General features: G+C 39.6%; 1 protein-coding gene across 1 annotated transcript in view; it reads right to left on the bottom strand.

The window, feature by feature from the left end:
• Positions 1-8,496: 8,496 nt before the first annotated feature.
• Positions 8,497-22,483, bottom strand: part of ST8SIA1 (ST8 alpha-N-acetyl-neuraminide alpha-2,8-sialyltransferase 1) — a 166,420-nt gene continuing 152,433 nt past the window's right edge. Inside the window, exon 5 of the mRNA XM_052640956.1 lies at positions 8,497-8,983. Within this exon, the coding sequence (XP_052496916.1) occupies positions 8,497-8,983 (487 nt within the window). The remainder of the gene's footprint in view (positions 8,984-22,483) is intronic.

The following is a 22,483-nucleotide window of genomic DNA, read 5'->3' as shown; positions in this document are numbered from 1 at the left end:
CTGTTGTTTTCAAGTCACACTATAAAAAGTACCAATTAAAGTTTTTTTCTTACCGGCTACATTTTCTATGAAACTGAAAAAAAAAAAAAGAAGAAATGAAGAGCACTGATTTTTCCCATACCTACTGCCAATGGAGTCTGGCTTTATTAGGAAGAAGTAATTTCACATACAGTTCAAAAGTGATTTCAATTTTATGGTCTAATCTAACATCTTTTCCAGAATTACTGCATCTATCGACTTGGAGACTTGCAGACTACACTGCATGAGAAAGTCTATTTGAATTTTTCTATTTTTTTCTGAGCTCTAGTCTCTGCAAATTTACTCTTGAAAAATAGCCTTCACATATGTGGAATAATATATAATGTTCAATCATCAAGTTAAAGAGAAATTTTCTTTTTCAAAGCTTTTCAGACCAACTGTGTTGTATGGTAACTGAAGTTCTAGTCATGTTCCAGACTTTTAAAAAATTTAGGCAATCTTTTTCTTTTTTCCTTTTTAATTTTCCTTTTAATTTTTGGGCTGTGCCGCTTGGCAGGAGGGATCTCAATTCCCGGACCAGGGATGGAACCCATGCCCTCTGCTGTGGAAGTGCAGATTCTGAACCACTGGACCACGAGGGAAGCCCCAAGGCTAGCTCTTCAGCGGAGCTCTGTTCAGTGGAGCTTCAGTGTTGTCTGTTCTCACCCTTTTTAGTGTCTCTGAGGTAACCCAGCGGTCATCAATCATCACAAATTGTGAATCCTATACACATTATTATGAGGGCTTCCCTGGTGGCTAAGTGGTAATGAATCCTCCTGCCAATGCAGGAGACAGGCATTCCATCCCTGGGTCAGGAAGATCCCCTGCAGAAGGAAATAGCTACCCACTCCAGTATATTTGCCTGGAAAATCCCATGGATAGAGGAGGCTGGCAAGCTACTTTCCATGGGGTCACAAAGAGTCTGACATGACTTAGCGACTAAACAACAACAATACACATTATGAAAGAGATGTCTCTAGAAACCTTTCAACAAGAAAGCCCAATGGATTGGTGCTAAAGAATAAATGGGAAACGGGAAAAATATTGTTTTCTTGCTTCCACGAATGCTAGAATTTGCTGAAAAAACAAGCATTTTCAGTCCGTGTCCTTCTGCGGCTATCACCTAAGGCATTCCCTATGAGCAGGTTCTACTACTTCAACAAAGGATATTTACATACTGTTATCAGACGTCTCCAAGGCCTAGATACTATTGTGCATTTATATAAAATAGTCACATTCACTACACTTGTAAGAGTTCTTGCTGATGATAAAGATACAACTTGGAACAGACATGGTTACACTTCTAGAGTGACAGGGATACATGAAGGAAATACATAATGAAGTGGGAGCCAAGCCAGAAAAAGTTAAGGCACCCTCTGCCACCCCCAGCCAGGTCAGCCATCTTTCTCTTTCAATGGGCCTAACTAATGTAAGGGGTGTGTGTATGTGTGTGTTTGCACTAGCACATAGGAAAGGAAACATTTCTAGTCTGCCTAAGTAATAATGAATATAAAAGCCTTTTACTGAGGTATAACTGTGGGAGCAGTAACTAAAGCTAACTTTATGCATAGCACATGGTGATCATGTTTCAAAGGGTCAAGTTCAAGGTGACATTTGCTGCTATATTGCTGCCTCATCATGACAAAAGATCAAAATCACCTTATTTTGCGAGTATGTGTCAAGGTAGAGATGGACAAGGGGTGTGAGAATGGGAGGGTTTGCATATTCAGGCTCAAACACCAAGGAAAACCCAACGTGGAGAGGACAGGAAGTGGGGATGAGTTTAGACCCTGAGGGTCCAAGTAGGTAAAGAGGTACCACTTCTGCTTTTTTCCCCAAGCGCTGCACAGTCTCACGCTGCTTCCTCTAGCATGTTTCCATCATTAGAAATAACAGTTGCATGACAATGTATTTCCTTTAAAATGTTTTCAGAAGTTTCTTGGGGCTGACAACAAGGACAACCACCTCCATGCTTACTCTTCACTGCACACTGAGATCCCTCCCACTGACATACACACACTGTGTATAAAATAGATAACTAATGAGAAACTACTGTATAGCTTAGGGAACTCTATCTACCCAATCCTCCACAGTGAACTAAATGGGACAGAAATGCAAAATGGGGGGATATATGTACATGTATAGTTGATTCACTTTGCTGTACAGTAGAAACACAACATTGTAAGCAGATGTACTTTGATTAAAAAAATAAAGATGCTTCCCAGTGGTCCCTCTCAATTAAAGCCCTGATTTTTGTTCTATCATTTTCATTAAACTTCTTTTTTTTAAATGACAATTCTTCATTTCTCTTATGGTAAAGAGAAAAACAGACATTTATCTATCTCCTCATTTTCTCTGCCCTGGATAAAATCACATCTCTTAGATGTTTATTTGTATCATGTGAAACATGAGCTTTTAAAATGACAAGTAACTGGAGAAAATCTAATTATATAGAAGCAGAAAGAGACATGATCAATACATTTAGACAGTATTCTATAAAACTTCTAGGTAGTTGCACATTATTGATTATATCCCATAGCTTCAACAAGAAAGCAAATCAGAAAGAATTTTAGCACAATGTAGAGATCAATATGAATACAGGAGGTAGGTAAATGAGTGACCATAGCCAAAATATAATTCCTCTTTTGTGCTTTAGAATTTATAATTATGGGCTTTGGCTATCGTACAAGTGACCTCAAGTATTATAAGTTAATTTATAATGTTATTTACTCCTTAACTATTAGAGCAGAAGAAATCAGAAATGCTGGCACCAGAAAATCAGAAGAAAATGGAAGCGCATATTTTTTTCTTATTGCAATGACAAGCAGAATTTTTGTGTTATGTTTGAATGAGTTTTCCACTCATGTATTTATTTCAGGTGAAAAATTTAGATCAGCCTACGCTGGGAGTAAAGTCAGTAGTATCCATTTTCTTATGATAGGAAAAAAAATGGCCAATACAATTGGAGATTCACATAAATTTCCTTTCACTTACAAAATAGAAATTTTACAGTGTTCAACCTAAATACAATGGCTTCTTACTTAGGAATTTATAAACAGGCAGTCTAGGCCTTTGCCTGCATCTCCAGAGCTTTCTCCAGAGCTTTCTCTGGGCTACTGGAGAACTAGTAGAATATTTGATATTTTCCCAGCTTCGAGAACTTAGAAAAAAATGTATCAAAGTGGGGGGAAAAAAGTTTGATTTTTAATAAATGCTGGCAGGGCCATAATTAGGTCAAGATGATCAGAATTCTATCATGGGACACCCAAATTTAAAGAGCACAAGTATTAAAAAAAAAAATGTTTAAGGCAGTGTAAAATTTTAAGCTTCCCAGCAAATTTGCACACCAACTCTCTAGTCACAAGACTGCTAGCTTGACCTCAGAGCTAGGAGATCTTCTGTGGTAGTAGACAGAGAGTGCTGGAAGGCCAAGGCCAAGAGCAGACACTTCTCTGACCCTTTGTACATGGAAAGCTTGGAGACTGGGTTTTTCTTCCTTTCCATTTGCCTCTTCTTCACCCCGGCATGCTGTTCACTGAAGTTGCCTAAACTGCTAGTCATATTCAGTTGTAGTTACTGTTCACATGGGGCTTCCCTGGTGGCTCAAAGGGTAAAGAATCTGCCTGCCATGCAGGAGACTTGGGCTCATTCCTTGGGTTGGGAAGATCCCCTGGAGAAGGGCATGGCAACCCACTCCAGTATTCTTGCCTGGAGAATCCCATGGACAGAGGAGCATGGCAGCCTATAGTCCATGGGGATGCAAAGAATCAGACACAACTGAGTGACTAACACACACACACACACACACACACACACACACACACACACACACACACACACACTGTTCATTTTGTAAGAGGCTTGACCAACGTTCCAGGTGCCTCAGTAATGTCTGCCCATGCCCATCCCTGATGTGTGCCCACCAAAATCAGATCATCTCAGAGGAGAACTCTACACTGGGAAAAAGAAGAAATAAAAAGCACAGTATTGTTCTCAAGCCTTATTCCTCCACATGTTCTTCCTAAAGCTCCCATAAAAGTCCTCTTAGAGTTTGATCTTTGAAACTCTACTGACAGAGAGCATATATTACCTGATTTTGGTGGGAAAGTTTTTATACAACCCAATAAGCATTTCCTGAAGTTTTCAGTGGACTGTAACTTTTTTTCCTCTTTAGGTCCCTCCTAGCAAGGGTTTATCAGTTAAAATTTTCATACAATCAGTGTTTTTAAACAGAAATGAAAACCCTAGGTGACTGATTTTCCAAACTGAGAAACAGGAGGTGGTATATAATAAAATGACAAACCTACCTGAGTTGCTGACAATGTTATGGGTTATTATTTCTATTTGAAATTATCACTAACACTACTGTAAAGCTTTGGACTAATCTCAGAATACTTTTGGCAAATTCAGAATCCTAGGATTTCCCCAGTTATTTTCCATATAGATTTTTAAGCCAGGTTGCCCATTGCTTCAGGTACAAGTTATATTTAACCTAAACAAGGTTTTTAGTCCAGAAAAGGGCATACAATATCACAAAGCCACAGAGTACTGTTTGAACATCTGTCACTCTGGATCTCTGTATCATTTTGAATCATTTGCCCTTGTTAAAATAGGTAAAAGTGAACTATACAGAAACAAAATCCAGGAAGCACTCCTTAACTTCTTATATTACTTTCAATTTAGATGCACAATGTTGTATAAACTGTTGGTCAAATACTCTATAGAAAGCATGTGTCCAGTGTCTTCTTCCATAAAAAATCTTTCATATAAAAATCACTTTTAAGAAAGACTTAATCCTTCAGGCATCTTAATTTGACCTAAGTCTAATTAAAATCAAACCGAAGTCTTTCTTACTCATGATCCATAATATCAGTGCAGTTCTCCAATTAGAGCTAATAAAAATAAAAATTCATATCAGGTACTCATTTTCATTCTCTTCATCCCCTCATTTATCCCCATGGAGCAACCTAATTTTTGCCACTGAAATATAACTTAAAAATTAGACTAATATGTTAGAGGATGATGCTTTCTCCTTGCAGGTGCATCAAAAGTGATGAAATATTTTCTTATGAAATGTGCCTACTGCAACCTAAATCTCTTCTGAGCTGAATCTTAAGGGTCAGTAACATTAAAATGTAATCAACCAAATTTGGCAAATAATGAGGCCCAATTCTGAAGGTCTCAATTTCAAAAAACTAAAATAATGGGAGCTTAGAATTTAACTTAAGAGTAATAGAGTATGCCAGAGTACTGTGCAAGCTAATGCTAGAAAGATCCTCACTTAGGAACACATATATTCCAGTAAGGATGGATATACTAACTTTATGCTATAAGCACATGTACACACACGTAAGCATACACACTCACAACTCCTACATTGAGATATATCTATCTAACCACAGAAAAGGAAATATGTATGGCATACTTGTGAATTATCACTATAAAATAACGTCAAACTGTAATATACTCTGAGAAAGCATTCTCATTAAATTGTAGTCATACTTTGAATGACATGAGCATGGAAGTGAAGACAATACGGAATAATCAAAATATCATTTTGGTCTAATCTGGGGTTTCTCAACCTTGGCACTGCTGGGATTTTCATGTGGGTAACTCTTTGTTAGGGGGCTGCTCTGTGCATTATAGATCTTTCGTAGGACCCTTGGCCTCTATCCACTAGATGCTGGCAGCACCCTCCAAACCACGACCATCAAAAATGTCTCTTGAGAATTCCCTGGTGATTCAGTGGTCAGGACTCTGAGCTTTCACTGCCGAGGGCCTGGGTTCCATCTCTGGTGGGGGAACTAAGATCCCACAAAAAAGTCTGCAGACACTGGCAAACGTCACCAGACAGGGGAGGAGAATCACCCCAGTTAAGAAGCCATGATCTAATTATACCCTATCCATTTGCTTGCCTTTCAGAAGCCCCAAATATACAACTAACCACTGTACAAATCTCTTGCACAAACCTAGCCCAGGAATTACAAAATGCAAAATTTCCAGAAGACATCTTCAATGGAGCCAAGACACATGAGTTCGATGGAGTTTATTAATTATTGATTATAACAATGTCAACAATTAAAGCACTAATTTGAGTATTATCTATTTTCTTAACTTTTATGTGTGTTTTTTTGTTAGGCCTTTTATATTTTGCTGAAATGTATAGGTAAAAATGTATTCCTTTTCAGGTAGTTATTAAGTAATAACAGCGCAAAAGAGGAAATATATTCAGGTTGCACATACAGTGCATATTTAGTACAACTCACTCATAGCACATTCTCATTACATTTTTGTTGCCAAATAGGATCAAAAGAGCAAATCGGATCTGCACAGAATCAATACTCTTAAATTCTTAACTTTCTAAGTATCAATAGAATCTGTTTTGTCACCAGTTATATTTTAACTGTTGATCTCTATAATAACCTTAATATTCAATCTTATTTAGAAATTGCCTAGACAGGAAGATCCCCTGGAGTAGGAAATGGCAACCCACTTCAGTATTTTTTTCTGGAAAAGTCCATGGACAGAGAAGCTGGTGGGCCTACAGTCCATGGGGTTGCAAAGAGTCGGACACAACTGAGCGACTGAGCACCACCACATCCCAATGAGGCAGAATTTTTCCAAGGGCTTTGTTATCTTGGGATTATTTAAATGAACCCACCCCAAAACTGCCACCTGCTTTAGTCTGCATTGTATACTAAGTCTTTTCCATGGAAAATGAAGCAGAACTTTTGGGTACAGTTTACCTACATTTTGGTGACACTTAAAAGAATCAAGTTAGTGATATGTACTGTCTCCTTTTAGATGAAGACATCCCCAAACACAAAGACCATGTGAGGTTTCTTTTACCTTTCTCTGTATGTAAACGCATCTGGCTGCCCGTAAACTGTCAACAGAGTTTGTGTGCAGTGTGTCAAAGCTGAGGTAACAAGCCTTCTAAGCTGTCCTATCTGTTACTAAGGGAATCAACAACTACTAACTCACATCCCTTTACTGGTGTGAACCATGTTTTGATGACCATATGTAACTCAGGATTTACTCATGAGATGTTGGTGGGGGGGAGTTACATACACTAAAACAGTTCTGTTCATTTGGAATGATTTGGGGGTAAGGCTCACATCTCATGCTGGTATGAGCATTAGAGCAGCAACCAGTAAGCTGGTTTGTCTCGTAGCAAGGTATGGTAGGTAGTACATAATGCACTGATAGCTCTCCAACGGGTTACAGATTTCTGCTGTCCCAGGCCATATGGGTTCCGCTTTCATGGCTGCACAGGAATGAGCTTTGTCTGAGAGTGTGTATGAGTGTACAGGAGTCTATGCATGCTTTTATGTGTGCATGCATACGCTTCATCTTGGAGAGGACCTATTTACCATGGCAGAAAGAAAAGGAAGTATCTTCCGGTCTGTCTTCCAGAGACTAAGCTTGATGTCATTGTGCTTTACTTCATCTCTGAACATTAAATTATAAGATAATTATGCCATTTTGCAAATAAATAATGCACTTGCATTTGTAGTTTTTTGCACTAAAATAATAAGCAAGAGATGTGGGTTTCAGTCCCTGGGTCAGGAAGATCCTGTGAAATAGGAAATGACAACCCACTCCAAATCCCATGGACAGTGAAGTCTGGCAGGCTATGGTCCATGGGGTCACAGAGAGTAGGACACAACTGAGCAACTGAGCACACACAATAATAATGCAAATAGGCTTGCATAAAGCAGACCTAAAATTGAGTTTATGCCCTACATTCTGAGGAGGGAAAGTGATTCGTCCTCCTGACAATGAACCAACACAATCTAAATTCAACAGTGTTTCACATTGTCTAAGTGGACTTGACAAAAGGGAAGGAAGTAATTCTTATTTAACAATTTTTTAAATGGAAGGGAGGGGAACTCTAGTTAACAAAGACTTGGTTCAACATATTACAGTTATCAGCTGTAGTGTCTTGTATCCATATTACTCAGTAAGGGATTTTTGAAAAATGTACCCCATCACCTACTCACTGCCCTTAAATAGGGCAAAATTAAGTAAGAATTTTTTTAAAAACCTAGAGTTCTAATGTTAGTCTGATTAAGATAGCTTTTTTTTTTTTTTAAACTAAGTCAGTTCAGGTTGATAACCACTAACACTTCTACTCTGGCATTTCACTTAATCTACCTTAATTCCTCAGCTTCAATAACTAGTTTTGTCTAGTTCGTGAACTGTACCTTCTCATGTAAATGTGCTTTACCAACATCACTTCATCAGCATGTTACTAGTTGCAAATCCACCATGTGCCAAATATTTCATGGGATGGTTCACTTCTTTTTTTTGTCTTCCAAGCCAACAGTGAAAGTAGAGTTTCCCTTGGGTTTCTGTTGTCATTTTTTTCCAAGTTGTCCGTGCAAATCCATGAAATGACCTGATCATTTCCTTTTGAAGTTATGTAGAAAACCTAACAAAAATACCCTGGATCAGTCCTTTCTTTTTCCACAGTCCCTAGGAAGTGGGCTGGAGTGAAGTGTCCTCACATGGGTCTAACTGCATTCTCAGTGCACCAATTTTATGAAGATACCAGAGTTGAAGAAATTCCTCTGGCATGGCATGAAAGCCAGAAAAGGGCAGGACATTATCATAGTAGTGGTGGCTGATGGGCTGTTCATGCATATTCACAGAGAAGGGCCAGAAGCCATAGATGGCCACCTCTTCACAGAGGCCCAGGGCTGCGCTCACCAGAAAGAGTCCTGTGGACAGGCGCTTGGCGTGAATTCCCCTACTTTTCCAGAACTTCCCAATGCTACGCAGAAAGTTGGGGTTGGCAAAGAGCACTGTTTGATTGGCACCAACATCTGACAGTGTGTAATAAACCCGGAGGGATGGCTCTGTTCCCGTCTTCATAGAAAAGGCAGGCATGTAGATGTAACTGTGGTTATAGACCTTCATGTGGTCCACAAACGTCTTTCTGGACCACAGCAGGTTCTGAAACCTATCAAAGAGAAGAGGCTCAATTAAACCCAGGGAAAAGTAACTCATCAATACCCACTCTACAGTTCTTCTGATGCCCTGATAGGCATGTCATCTCTGCAAAAAACATAAAAAGCACTTCTCTTGATTTAAAATCCACCTTGAACTTACCAATTATCTCTCATCAAGTAGCCTGGCTTTCCCCCACCCCAACATCATACACTCAGGTTAAGATTTCTTAATGAGATTCTGTTTGAACTGAAATCCACTGCACATGCTGTTCTCTTTTAGAATTTACTTGCCTGGAATATAAAAATGATTTAATACTCATGAATTCACAAAGGTCGTTGGTTGTTGAATAGACTTAATAAAAGCTACCTGTGGGGCAGACATAAACACTGGACTTTTTTCTTCATATGCAAATCAAAAGAACCATTTCAGAGAGATTCTTACCACTGAAATGCTCTGATTCTACAGGTATGAAGCTTTACCAATGAATGCTACAATTATAATAATATATGGAAAAAGAAAGACTTGTTTTGATTAAACAAGGTTGCTGAGAGCTGCTCATATTGCTAGCTCCAGAGAACTCTACTTTTCTATGTTCTTTCAATTTGGATTACATAGGAGGATTTCTGACTGAAATGTATTCAGTTAAGACTTATGGTGGACATCTGTGTGTCAGGCATTGGGGAAGTAAAATGTTTGATCTCAAGAAATTCAAGTCCAGTTGTAGAAACAAAAATATAACTGAGAACATTAATATAATATAATAACATTACATTAACATTATATATTAAGCACTTAATATAATAACATTAATGTTCTAAGTACAACAGTTGACAGTTGTATAAATTACTATAGAATACAGATGAAAAAATAATTGTCTTGGGAGAGTGGGTTCCAAAAAGAGCTACATTGAGGGGATGGCACTTAAATACATTTCCTTAGGGGAACAAAAGAAGAATAACCATGAAACCATAAAAGACACCAGTTGCAAGGGTGCACAGAGTCCTGAAGCAATGATAAAGATCCTGCGATAAAGATTCTGTGTCTCTGGAATGAGTGAGGCAGGGATGACTGGCGGAGGCAGTGGTGGAAGATGAGGTGTGTTGCAGAAACCCTTGCGTGTCTCTCATTTGTTTGGACTGCACTCTGATGATGGGGAACCTTCACAGAAGTGAGTACGCACAGCACTTTACTACCTGGATTACAAATATTCCATCATTTGTTTAGCTCTCAGTCTTTGTCAAGAAAAGTGACTCTGGTGATCTGGGGAGGAAAGAAGCTGATGGCCTAGAGACCAGTTAAGAGACTGCCGATGTAGGTCAAACGAAAAAAGACAGTGAGTGAGAGGAGGGCCTTGCAACTTCTTCTTCCACATGGAAGTCATTTGTCTCAGGTTACATGCACGTAAAGAAGCAGCATCTGATGGGGTGGAGAGGGAGGTGGGAGGGGGGTTCAGGATTGGGGGACACATGTACACCCATGGCTGATTCATGTCAGTTTAGTTGCTCAGTCGTGTCTGACTCTTTGCGACCCCATGAATCACAGCACGCTAGGCCCCCCTGTCCATCACCAGCTCCTGGAGTTCACTCAAACTCATGTCCATGGAGTCAGCGTTGCCATTCAGCCATCTCATCCTCTGTCGTCCCCTTCTCCTCCTGCCGCCAATCCCTCCCAGCATCAGGGTCTTTTCCAATGAGTCCAACTCTTCGCATGAGGTGGCCAAAGTATTGGAGTTTCAGCTTCAGCATCAGTCCTTCCAATGAATACCCAGGACTGATCTCCTTTAGGATGGACTGGTTGGATGTCCTTGCAGTCCAAGGGACTCCCAAGAGTCTTCTCCAACACCACAGTTCAAAAGCATCAATTCTTCGGCACTCAGCTTTCTTCACAGGCCAGCTCTCACATCCATACGTGACCACTGGAAAAACCACAGCCTTGAGCAGATGGACCTTTGTTGGCAAAGTAATATCTCTGCTTTTCAATATGCTATCTAGGTTGGTCATAACATTCCATCCAAGGAGTAAGTGTCTTTTAATTTCATGGCTGCAATCACCATCTGCAGTGATTTTAGAGCCCCCCAAAATAAAGTTAGCCACTGTTTCCACTGTTTCCCCATCTATTTGCCATGAAGTGATGGGACTGGATGCCATGATCTTAGTTTTCTGAATGTTGAGCTTTAAGCCAACTTTTTCACTCTCCTCTTTCACTTTCATCAAGAGGCTCTTTAGTTCCTCTTCACTTTCTGCCATAAGGGTGGTGTCATCTGCATATCTGAGGTTATTGATATTTCTCCCGGCAATCTAGATTCCAGCTTGTGCTTCACCCAGACCAGGGTTTCTCATGATGTTCTCTGCATAAAGATTAAATAAGCAGGGTGACTTTATACAGCCTTGATGTGCTCCTTTTCCTATTTGGAACCAGTCTGTTGTTCCATGTCCAGTTCTAACTATTGCTTCCTGACCTGCATACAGATTTCTCAAGAGGCAGGTCAGGTGGTCTGGTATTCCCTTCTCTTGAAGAATTTTCCACAGTTTATTGTGATCCACACAGTCAAAGGCTTTGGCATAGTCAATAAAGCAGAAATAGATGTTTTTCTGGAAATCTCTTGCTTTTTCCATGATCCAGCGGATGGTGGCAATTTGATCTCTGGTTCCTCTGTCTTTTCTAAAACCAGCTTGAACATCTGGAAGTTCACGGTTCACGTATTGCTGAAGCCTGGCTTGGAGAATTTTGAACATTACTTTACTAGTGTGTGAGATGAGTGCAATTGTGTGGTACTTTGAGCATTCTTTGGCATTGCCTTTCTTAGGGATTGGAATGAAAACTGACCTTTTCCAGTCCTATGGCCACTGCTGAGTTTTCCAAATTTGCTGGCATACTGAGTGAAGCACTTTCACAGCATCATCTTCCAGGATTTGAAATAGCTCAACTGGAATTCCATCACCTCCACTAGCTTTGTTCGTAGTGATGCTTTCTAAGGCCCACTTGACTTCACATTCCAGGATGTCTGGCTCTAGGAGAGTGATCACACGATCGTGATTATCTTGGTCGTGAAGATCTTTTTTGTACAGTTCTTCTGTGTATTCTTGCCACCTCTTCTTAATATCTTCTGCTTCTGTTAGGTCCATACCATTACTGTCCTTTATTGAGCCCATCTTTGCATGAAATGTTCCCTTGGTATCCTTAATTTTCTTGATGAGATCTCTAGTCTTCTTCATTTTGTTGCTTTCCTCTATTTCTTTGCACTGATCACTGAGGAAGGCTTTCTTATCTCTCCTTGCTCTTCTTTGGAACTCTGCATTCAGATGCTTATATCTTTCCCTTTCTTCTTTGCTTTCGCTTCTCTTCTTTTCACAGCTATTTGTAAGGCCTCCTCAGACTTAAATTGAAGAAAGTGGGGAAAAGCATTAGACCATTCAGGTATGACCTAAATCAAATCCCTTATGACTATACAGTAGAAGTGAGAAATAGATTTAAGGGACTACATCTGATAGAGTGCCTGATGATCTATGGATGGAGGTTCATGACACTGTACAAGAGACAGGGATCAAGACCATCCCCATGGAAAAGAAATGCAAAAAGATTCATGTCAGTGTATGGCTAAAACCACCACAATACTGTAAAGTAATTAGCCTGTAACTGAAATAAATTAATTAATAAAAAGAAAAACAAATTAGGGAATACTATGTAGCTATCAGAGAGAATGAGGTAGTGCACATGTATACAGAAGTCAAAACACATATATATATGCAGAAAAGGTGTCAAGTATAATAAATATATGAAATTATAAAAGAGCAAAAAAAAGCAGCAGCATCTGAGAATGGAACTGAGCCATATCAGCAGAGGAAAGTCTGTTCTGACAGGTTGGCAGAGCTCATCAGAAATATGTGAAACTGAAATTCTGAATACACAAATCCACAGGATTTTATGTTGCAATCAGTGTTCTGAACTCTGCCTGCCAAGAAAGGTGGGTCTCTCAATCCTGTAGGAAGGGAGATTGCTCAAGTTTTCTTCATGTCCTTGATTCAGCAGCCTGCCTTAGGAACTTTTCCTGGGCCCTGACAAATAGAGAAATGATAACAGGTTTTTAGGTGTGATTACTTTACCCTGTAAGAAGCCATGGAAGAACACTGATCCCTATCGTGGAGCTGGGCCAGCCTCTGCAACACAAACGCCTACTTCCAACTTCAATAGGCTCCACCTAATAATTCTTTTTTTCTCTCCATTGCCCACCCATATCTGCTACTCACCAATGCTTTCCCGATCATGTAGACATATCCTGCAGATTACCTCCTACTTATGGCTCAGACGGTAAAGCGTCTTTCTACAATGTGGGAGACCTGGGTTCGATCCCTGGGTTGGGAAGATCCCCTGGAGAAGGAAATGGCAATCCACTCCAGGACTGTTGCCTGGGAAATCCCATAGACAGAGGAGCCTGGAAGGCTACAGTCTATGGGGTTGCCAAGAGTCGGACACGACCGAGCAACTTCACTTTCACTTTCTCCAACTTTAGTTAGAACAACTTGTATCACAGATTTCTAGACTTTGATGACAGTTGCACAGGGAGGTGAATTTTTATCCAGCCCTCCCTGCTGATTCTGATGCAGGTGTCAGGGGCTACAGTTATTCAGAAAATCAACACCATCAATGTAAGTTATCTAACTCTCTGTACCTATCTATGGGCATCTCTTTCTTTACATCTTCTAATTTCATCTTTGTTGCATTTCTAAGAGGATGAAGTTTCTCTCAGAAACTGTGAAACAGGCTGTTTTACACCCCTTAGTGTGGGGGTGTGAAAACAGTCAAACTCTCCATCTCTATTGAATCATTCCCTTTTATCTACTAAACATGGTTCTAACTTACTACAAGAAAATTCATTGTATGCCCGGGCTGTTCCCAGAGCTGCCCTCTAGTCCTCTCATTTCATCATCAACATTCTAGAGCAGTAAGTACACTCCTACTTGTTCCCTTTCTTGTTGCATTCCCTCCTCACTGCTGTACAGAATGGTTTGTATTCCATAGGGTTCTGTTGGCGGTTGGAACTTATCCCTATTTTTGTAGTGGACTACATACTAAAGAGAATAACAGACAGCTCCAATAAAATCAGGGCAATTGAGTTTGCGTTCCCTGTTTTAAAGCTGACTGATTATTCTCGAAGACGGCAGTCTTCCTTCCTTGAGTTTTAACCTTGAAAAGAAACACACATCTTGAATGTACTATAGTACCAATTTTATTGGCGTGGTTAAAAAAAACCTATGTTTTTTATTATTTTTATCTACCTAATTCTTCAGAATAGCTCAGAATTGTTGTATACTGTATGAATGGAAAACTATTAAATAACTGAAAAATAAGAAAAATGAAACTGACCAGTCAATAAATCATTAAGCATAGAAATGACTAAATATCATGAATATGGACATGTAGTAGAAAATTACAACACAAAGCACAGAAATACAGCACATTTGACAAATGAATTTAATATGTGGTAGTAGAAAGTTGATGAAATGTTTACAATCAGTTAATAGACAATGTCAAGATAAAGTGTTAGTCACTCGGTCATGTTCAACTCTTTGCAATCCCAAGGACTATGGCTTGCCAGGCTCTTCTGTCCATGGGATTCTCCAGGCCAGATTACTGGAGTGGGTTGCCATTTCCTTCTCTTTATTATGTCAAGATAAATAGTTAACAGTTTGGAAATTTGAGGGGAAACATATTTGTACTTGACAAGAAAATTTTTAAAAAAAGGATAAATATTTAAAGTCCACATTAAAGAATACAAGAAAAACTAAAGAAAAGAAATCAAAATCTTATCATTTACAAACTACTTTTTCCAAAGAAAAATAGTGACAAAATTATCTTGAGATGTGAAATTTCATTGCCATGAAAAATAAGATAACTGAAATAAAAGAGGGAATGACTCCAAAAAATACGTTCAGCCAACATGACAAACAGAATGTTAATGTTGATAACATGAAAGAAAGTATGAAAGAAAGTGTGAAACATTAAGAAAGAAAGTAGCTTAGTCATGTCCAACTCTTTGAGACCCCAAGAACTATAGACCACCAGTCTCCTCTGTCCATGGAATCTCCAGGCAAGAATACTGAATTGGATAGCCATCCCCTTCTCTAGGGGAACCTTCTGACCCAGGGATCAAACCTGGGTTTCCAGCATTGCAGGTAGATTTTTTTTTTTTTTTACTGTCTGAAGCCACCAGGGAAGCCACCAACATTAAAATGGACAAAAACAGAAAATTAGAGGGAACTGAAATTCATAAAATGTTCAGCTTCAGGTTGCCAGTCAAGATGCAAACTGAACAGAATCAGGGAAGATGAAAGGTCCAGCTCTCCTCTCCTACAGCATATCTCTAGAAACGAGAGAAAAGATATTTTAAAAAATCTGTATCTATTCTGAAAAAAAAAAAAAAAAAAAAGAAAGCAAACCTTCAGTGAATTCCCACATCTGGAACACTTCTGAAAACAGAAAGCTTACATTAAAAAAAGCAAAATGTAAACTAATTTGCCAAGCATTGCTCTGAAAGTTAGCTGTGCCCTAAGCCTTAAGGCAGGAGACCCTGGAGAAGGTAGGTGTCTTGGTACAATCAACAAGGTTAGTATTCAGATTATGGAGCAGCAGGAACACACATGTGCACTGAACCCTAAAATCCTGCACTGGCCAATCATCACTGTGTGTAGTGAGGAGGGAGTGTCGATCTCTATGGAGGGGCAGTGGCTGCATGCATAGATGATAGCTGGCCCAGCCTATGGGAAACTGAGGCTTCTTTACAACTCATACAGTATTGGTAGCCAGGCTTATACCAGGCTTGACACTGATGGGTCAAGAGAGAGACCTACATATTATGATATCTGAGAGTCACCCAAGAGAAAGCCACCTTGCCACTTTTTCTTCAACTGAGAGTGAAGCCCATCTGTCAACAGGTCCAGTCTCTCACAGAGCTCCAAACAAGAACAGATACTCAGGATGAGAAGATGCTGAAGGTAAGTCTTCAACATGAGGGTTAGAGAACAGAATGGAAGAACAAAAGAACTCAGAAAAGGCCAAGATCAGAAGACTCTTGAAGGTCTATAATTTGTTTAGAAATGGCAATAATTATCACACCCAAGAACTAAGACTGGGATGCTATAAAATGAAAGAGAACATTTAGGTAGCAAGAAAGAACTACTGGTAATTAACATACGTAACAACAGATGGATTCTGGTAAAGGAAAGCCCCAGAAAGTCAGTTTACACAGCAGGCTGAGAAAGCCATCAATCAGATTCTAGTGAGAGAAAAAGTTTCTAAAAGGATGTCTCGACAACAAAAAAGAGCCCCTGATAGATTACATGCTGGCAGTAATGAAAGATTTGCAGCTCTAATGAGAGTCTGGAGATGAATTAGTGACTATTGCATCAAAAGTCTTTATTCACTTTGGGGAAATATTTAAAAAGTTGAAAGTGAAAGTCACTCAGTCATGTCAGACACTTTGTGACCCCATTGACCATACAGTCCATGGAATTCTCTAGGCTAGAATACTGGAGTGGGTAGTCTTTCCCTTCTTCAGGGGATCTTCCCAACCCAGGGATCAAGCCCTGGTCTAGAGCAGTGTAGGCAGATTCTTTACCAGATGAGCCACAAGGGAAGCCCAAGAATGCTGGAGTGGGTAGCCTATCCCTTCTCCAGCAGATCTTCCCGATCCAGGAATCGAACTGGGGTCTCCTGCATTGTAGGCGGATTTTATACCAACTGAGCTATCAGGGAAGTATCATTAAACGTTGAACCGAGTAGTAAATATTTGTAACAGATTTTTTTTTTTTTTTTGGTCTCAGATGTGAAGAGGATGTAGACACTAAGGTAAGCACTGACCATTGATTTGATTGTGATATATTTGGATTGAGAGATCAGGAAAGGATAAGTGTATGGTGGGGAACAGTGCTGTGAGGAGCACTTTAAGAGAGAAAAATCTTAATTTTCCATAAGAAATCAATAGATAAATGAAAAAATTGTAAATTGCAATTAATCATATGGCTTTTAAATGTGAGAAGAGAAATATCAGCTAGAGAAGCTGAAGGCTTTGGAACATTTCTTGAGGGAGTATATGACAGGAGACTGCTGCTTTCTGTATGAAGCTTCGTCATATCATTTGGTCTTGAAAACTGTGCACATTTTGGTAAAATTAGAATCTAGAGTTTCTAAATCATGAAAATATGAAGTAAAGAATATATATGTGTGCAACTGAATCACTCTGCTGTATAGCAAAAATTAACACAATGCTGTAAATCAACTGTACTTCAACAAAACAAATTTTAAAACCATAAATGAATGTATATTAATCCAAAGAATAATACCACCCAAAAAAGTAATAGTCAAGAAACTTCGTGCACCTAACCAGATAGTTTCAAAATACACATAGCAAAACTAATTAAAATTCAGATATTCACAAATTCACGATCATGATTAAGTCTTTAAACTATTATTTTTAAACATGAACAGAAACTTTCTAAAATGATCAGATATTATGTCAGAAAAGAAAACATATAGTATGATATATATGTATACACAAATATATTAAAATAATTACCACCATTCAGTCCAGATCATCTGATCAAAAATGTAATAAAATGAGAAGTCAACAATAAAAATACACATCAGTTCAGTCAGTTCAGTTGATCAGTTTTGTCCGAATCTTTGCGACACCATGGACTACAACATGCCAGGCTTCCCTGTCCAATACCAACTCCCAGAGCTTACTCAAACTCATGCCCATCAAGTCAGTGATGCCATCCGACCATCTCATCCTCTGCTTTCCCCTTCTCCTGCATTCTATCTTCCCCAGCATCAGGATCTTTTCCAATGAGTCAGTTCTTCACATCAGGTGGCCAAAGTATTGGAGTTTCAGCTTCAGCATCAGTCCTTCCAATGAACATTCAGGACTGATTTCCTTTAGGACGGACAGGTTGGATCTTCTTGCAGTCCAAGGGACTCTCAAGAGTCTTCTCCAACACCACAGTTCAAAAGCATCAACTCTTCAGCACTTGGCTTTCTTTATAGTCCAATTCTCACATCCATACATGACTACTGGGAAAACCATACCTTTGACTAGATGGGCCTTTGTTGGCAATCTGATTTTTACTATGCTGTCTAGGTTGGTCATAGCTTTCCTTCCAAGGAACAGGCATCTTTTAATCTCATGGCTGCAGTCACCATCTGCAGTGATTTTGGAGCCCAAGAAATAAAGTCTCTCACTGTTGCCATTGTTTCCGCATCTATTTGCCATGAAGTGATGGGACCAGATGCCATAGAAAACATATTTTAAGAGGAAATTTGTCAACTTCTACAGATAACAAATTACCTATTAGAATATATATGAGAACCAACTGAAAATTTATTTATTTAAACAAAAAAGACTAGATAAACTTCTAAAAATCCATAGTTAAACTTCATGGGTAGAGGTGAAATTCGTCAGCTTGATAAAGAATATCTACAAAAACCCTTACACCTAACATCATACTTTATGGTGAGAAACGAAGCTCCCCCACTATCATCAGGAACAAGTCAAAGATATCCTCAAGTCAAGGATCTCACCACTACTTTTCAACCTCATCCTGGAAGTCACTGCTAATACAATTAGATATGAAAAGTAAGTTAAAAAGTACACAGATGTGGAAGAAATAAGCAAAACTGTCTTCGCAGATGACACATATAGAAAATCTCAAAGAACGGAAGCTGGTGGGACTAATAAGTGATTATAGCAAGGTTGCAGGACTGCTTTCCTATGCACCAGTAATAACAAGCGGAATTTGAAATAAAAAACACAATACAATTTATGCTAGAGACCCCCAAAATGAAATACTTAGCCAGAAACCTATCAAAATATGTACAAAATCTATGTGAGGAAAACTGTAAAACTCTAATGAGCTAAATAAAAATAAAGCAACTAAGTAAATGGAGAGACACTACATGTTCACAAATAAGAAGACTCAATATTCTCAAGACATCAATTCTTCCCAACTTGATTTATAGATTCAATGCAACTCAAATCAAAAGTCCAGCAAGTTCTCTTGTGGCTATCAACAAATCATTTCTAAAGCTTATATGGAGAGGCAAAAGTTGGGCTTCCTTTGTGGCACAGTGGGTAAAGCGTCTGCCTACAATGTGGGAGACCCGGGTTCGATCCCTGGGTCGGGAAGATCCCCTGGAGAAGGAAATGGCAACCCACTCCAGTACTCTTGCCTGGAAAATCCCATGGACTTAGAAGACTGATAGGCTACAGTCCATGGGGTCGCAAAGAGTCGGACACGACTGAGCGACTGTCCCTTTCCTTCCCTAAAAGCCTGAGAATAGCAAATACAATATGGAAAGAAAAGAATGAAGTTGGGGGACTGACACTATCTGACTTCAAGTCTTACTATAAAGCTATAGGAATCAAGATAGTGTGGAATTGGCAAAAGAATAAATAGATCAGTGTAACAGAAGAGGGAACCGAGAAAGAGACACAAAAATACAGCAGGTCTTTGACAAAGGAACAAAGGTAGTGGAGCTGAGACAGTCTTTTTAACAAATGGTGCTGGAGCAAGTGGACAATTACATGCCAAAAATAAAAAAGGAATCTAGACACGGACTTTACACCTTTCACAAAAATTAACTCAAAATGCAATATAAGTCTAAATGTAAAATGAAAATCTATAACTCCTAGAAGATAATAGAACAGAAAATCTAGATGACCTTAGATATGGCAATGACTTTTTAAATAAAACACCAAAGGCACAGTCCATGAAAGAAATCATTGATAAGCTGGACTTCATAAAAATTAAGAACTTTTGCTCTGTGAAAGACAATGTCATGAGAATGAGAAGACAAGCTATGGCTTGGGAGAAAATATATGCAAAAGAGACAGCTGACAAAGAGCTATTATCTAAAATATACAAAGAACTCTTAAAACACAATAAGAAGAAAACAACTCAATTAAAAAATAGGCCAAAGACTTTGACAATTCACCAGATGGCAAATGAGCACATGAAAAGATGTTCTACATCATACATTATTCAGTTCAGTTCAGTTCAGTCACTCAGTCGTGTCCGACTCTTTATGACCCCAGAACTGCAGCATGTCAGGCCTCCCTGTCCATCACCAACTCCCACAGTTCATCCAAACTCATGTCCATTGAATCGGTGATGCCATCCAACCATCTCATCCTCTGCCGTCCGCTTCTCCTCCTGCCCTCAATCTTTCCCAGCATCAGGGTCTTTTCAAATGAGTCAGCTTTTGGCATCAGGTGGCCAAAGTATTGGAGTTTCAGCTTCAACATCAGTCCTTTCAATGAATACCTAGGTCTGAGCTCCTTTAGGATGGACTGGTTGGATCTCCTTGCAGTGGGATATTCAAATTAAAACAACAATGAGGCATCACTACATTATTTCTGGGGAGGCCAAAATCCAGAACATGGCATTCATGATCAGTCACCAAGTTGTATCTGACTGTTTGCAACCCCATGGACTGTAGGCAGCAGGCTACATGATATCACTACATGACATTTTGATATATATACATATCTTTCTTTATTGTTTGTATCCTCTTGAATGTATTGAAAAAAGACTTGATTTTGTTTACTGCTAAATCCATAACACTAAGAAAGCTACCTGACACATGGCACCAGATTAATATTCATGAATGTCTCCTGAAGTATGCAGAAAATCAGAAACCACCTAGGTGTCCATCATTCAGGGAATGGGCAAAACAAATAGCGTTATGTCCATTATACGCAGTGTTGTTATTCAGTTGCTAAGTCGTGTCCAATTCTTTCGTGACCCCATGGACTGCAGCATTCCAGGCCTCCCTGTCCATCACCAACTCCCGGAGCTTACTCAAACTCATGTCCATCGAGTCGGTGATGCCATCCGACCATCTTATCCTCTGTCATCACCTTCTCCTCCTGCCCTCAATCTTTCCCAGCATAAGGGTCTTTTCAAATGAGTCAGTTCTTTGCATCAGGTGGCCAAAGTATTGGAGTTTCAGCTTCAACATCAGTCCTTCAAATGAACACCCAGGACTGATCTCCTTTAGGATGGACTGGTTGGATCTCCTTGCAGTCCAAGGGACCCTCAAGAGTCTTCTCCAACACCACAGTTCAAAAGCATCAATTCTTCACCGCTCAGCTTTCTTCACAGTCCAACTCTCACATCCGTACATGACCACAGGAAAAACCATAGCCTTGACTAGATGGACCTTTGTTGGTAAAGTAATATCTCTGCTTTTTAATATGCTGTCTAGATTGCTCATAACTTTCCTTCCAAGGAGTAAGTGTGTTTTAATTTCATGGCTGCAATCACCATCTGCAGTGATTTTGGAGCCCCAAAAAATAAAGTCTGACACTGTTTCCCCATCTATTTGCCATGAAGTGATGGGACTGGATGCCATGATCTTAGTTTTCTGAATGTTGAACTTTAAGCCAACTTTTTCACTCTCCTCTTTCACTTTCATCAAGAGGCTCTTTAGTTCTTCTTCACTTTCTGCCATAAGGGTGGTGTCATCTGCATATCTGAGGTTATTGATATTTCTCCGGCAATCTTGATTCCAGCTTGTGCTTCACCCAGACCAGCGTTTCTCATGATGTATTCTACATAGAAGTTAAATAAGCAGGGTGACAATACATAGCCTTGACATACTCCTTTTCCTATTTGGAACCAGTCTGTTGTTCCATGTCCAGTTCTATCTGTTGCCTCCTGACCTGCATACAGGCTTCTCTAGAGGCAGGTCAGGTGGTCTGGTATTCCCATCTCTTGAAGAATTTTCCAAAGTTTATTATGATCCACACAGTCAAAGGCTTTGGCGTAGTCAATAAAGCAGAAATAGATGTTTTTCTGGAATTCTCTTGCTTTTTCAATGATCCAGCAGATGTTGGCAATTTGATCTCTGGGTCCTCTGCCTTTTCTAAAACCAGCTTGAACATCTGGAAGTTCACAGTTCATGTATTGCTGAAGCCTGGCTTGGAGAATTTTAAGCATTACTTTACTAGCATGTGAGATGAGTGCCAACCTAGATAGCATATTGAAAAGCAGAGACATTACTTTGCCAACAAAGGTCCACCTACTCGAGGCTATGGTTTTTCCAGCGGTCATGTATGGATGTGAGAGTTGGACTGTGAAGAAAGCTGAGCGCCGAAGCATTGATGCTTTTGAACTGTGGTGTTGGAGAAGACTCTTGAGAGTCCCTTGGACTGCAAGGAGATCCAATCAGTCCATTCTAAAAGAGATCAGCCCTGGGATTTCTTTGGAAGGAATGATGCTAAAGCTGAAACTCCAGTACTCTGGCCACCTCATGTGAAGAGTTGACTCATTGGAAAAGACTTCAATGCTGGGAGGGATTGAGGGCAGGAGAAAAGGGGACGACAGAGGATGAGATGGCTGGATGGCAACACTGACTTGATGGACATGAGTTTGAGTGAACTCTGGGAGTTAGTGACGGGCAGGGAGGCCTGGCATGCTGAAATTCATGGGGTCACAAAGAGTTGGACACGACT

Source organism: Budorcas taxicolor, chromosome 5 (genome assembly GCF_023091745.1).
Source record: "Budorcas taxicolor isolate Tak-1 chromosome 5, Takin1.1, whole genome shotgun sequence".
NCBI classification, from domain to species: domain Eukaryota; kingdom Metazoa; phylum Chordata; class Mammalia; order Artiodactyla; family Bovidae; genus Budorcas; species Budorcas taxicolor.
Note: the sequence above shows the minus strand (reverse complement) of the source record. Positions and strands in the feature narration are given on the sequence as shown.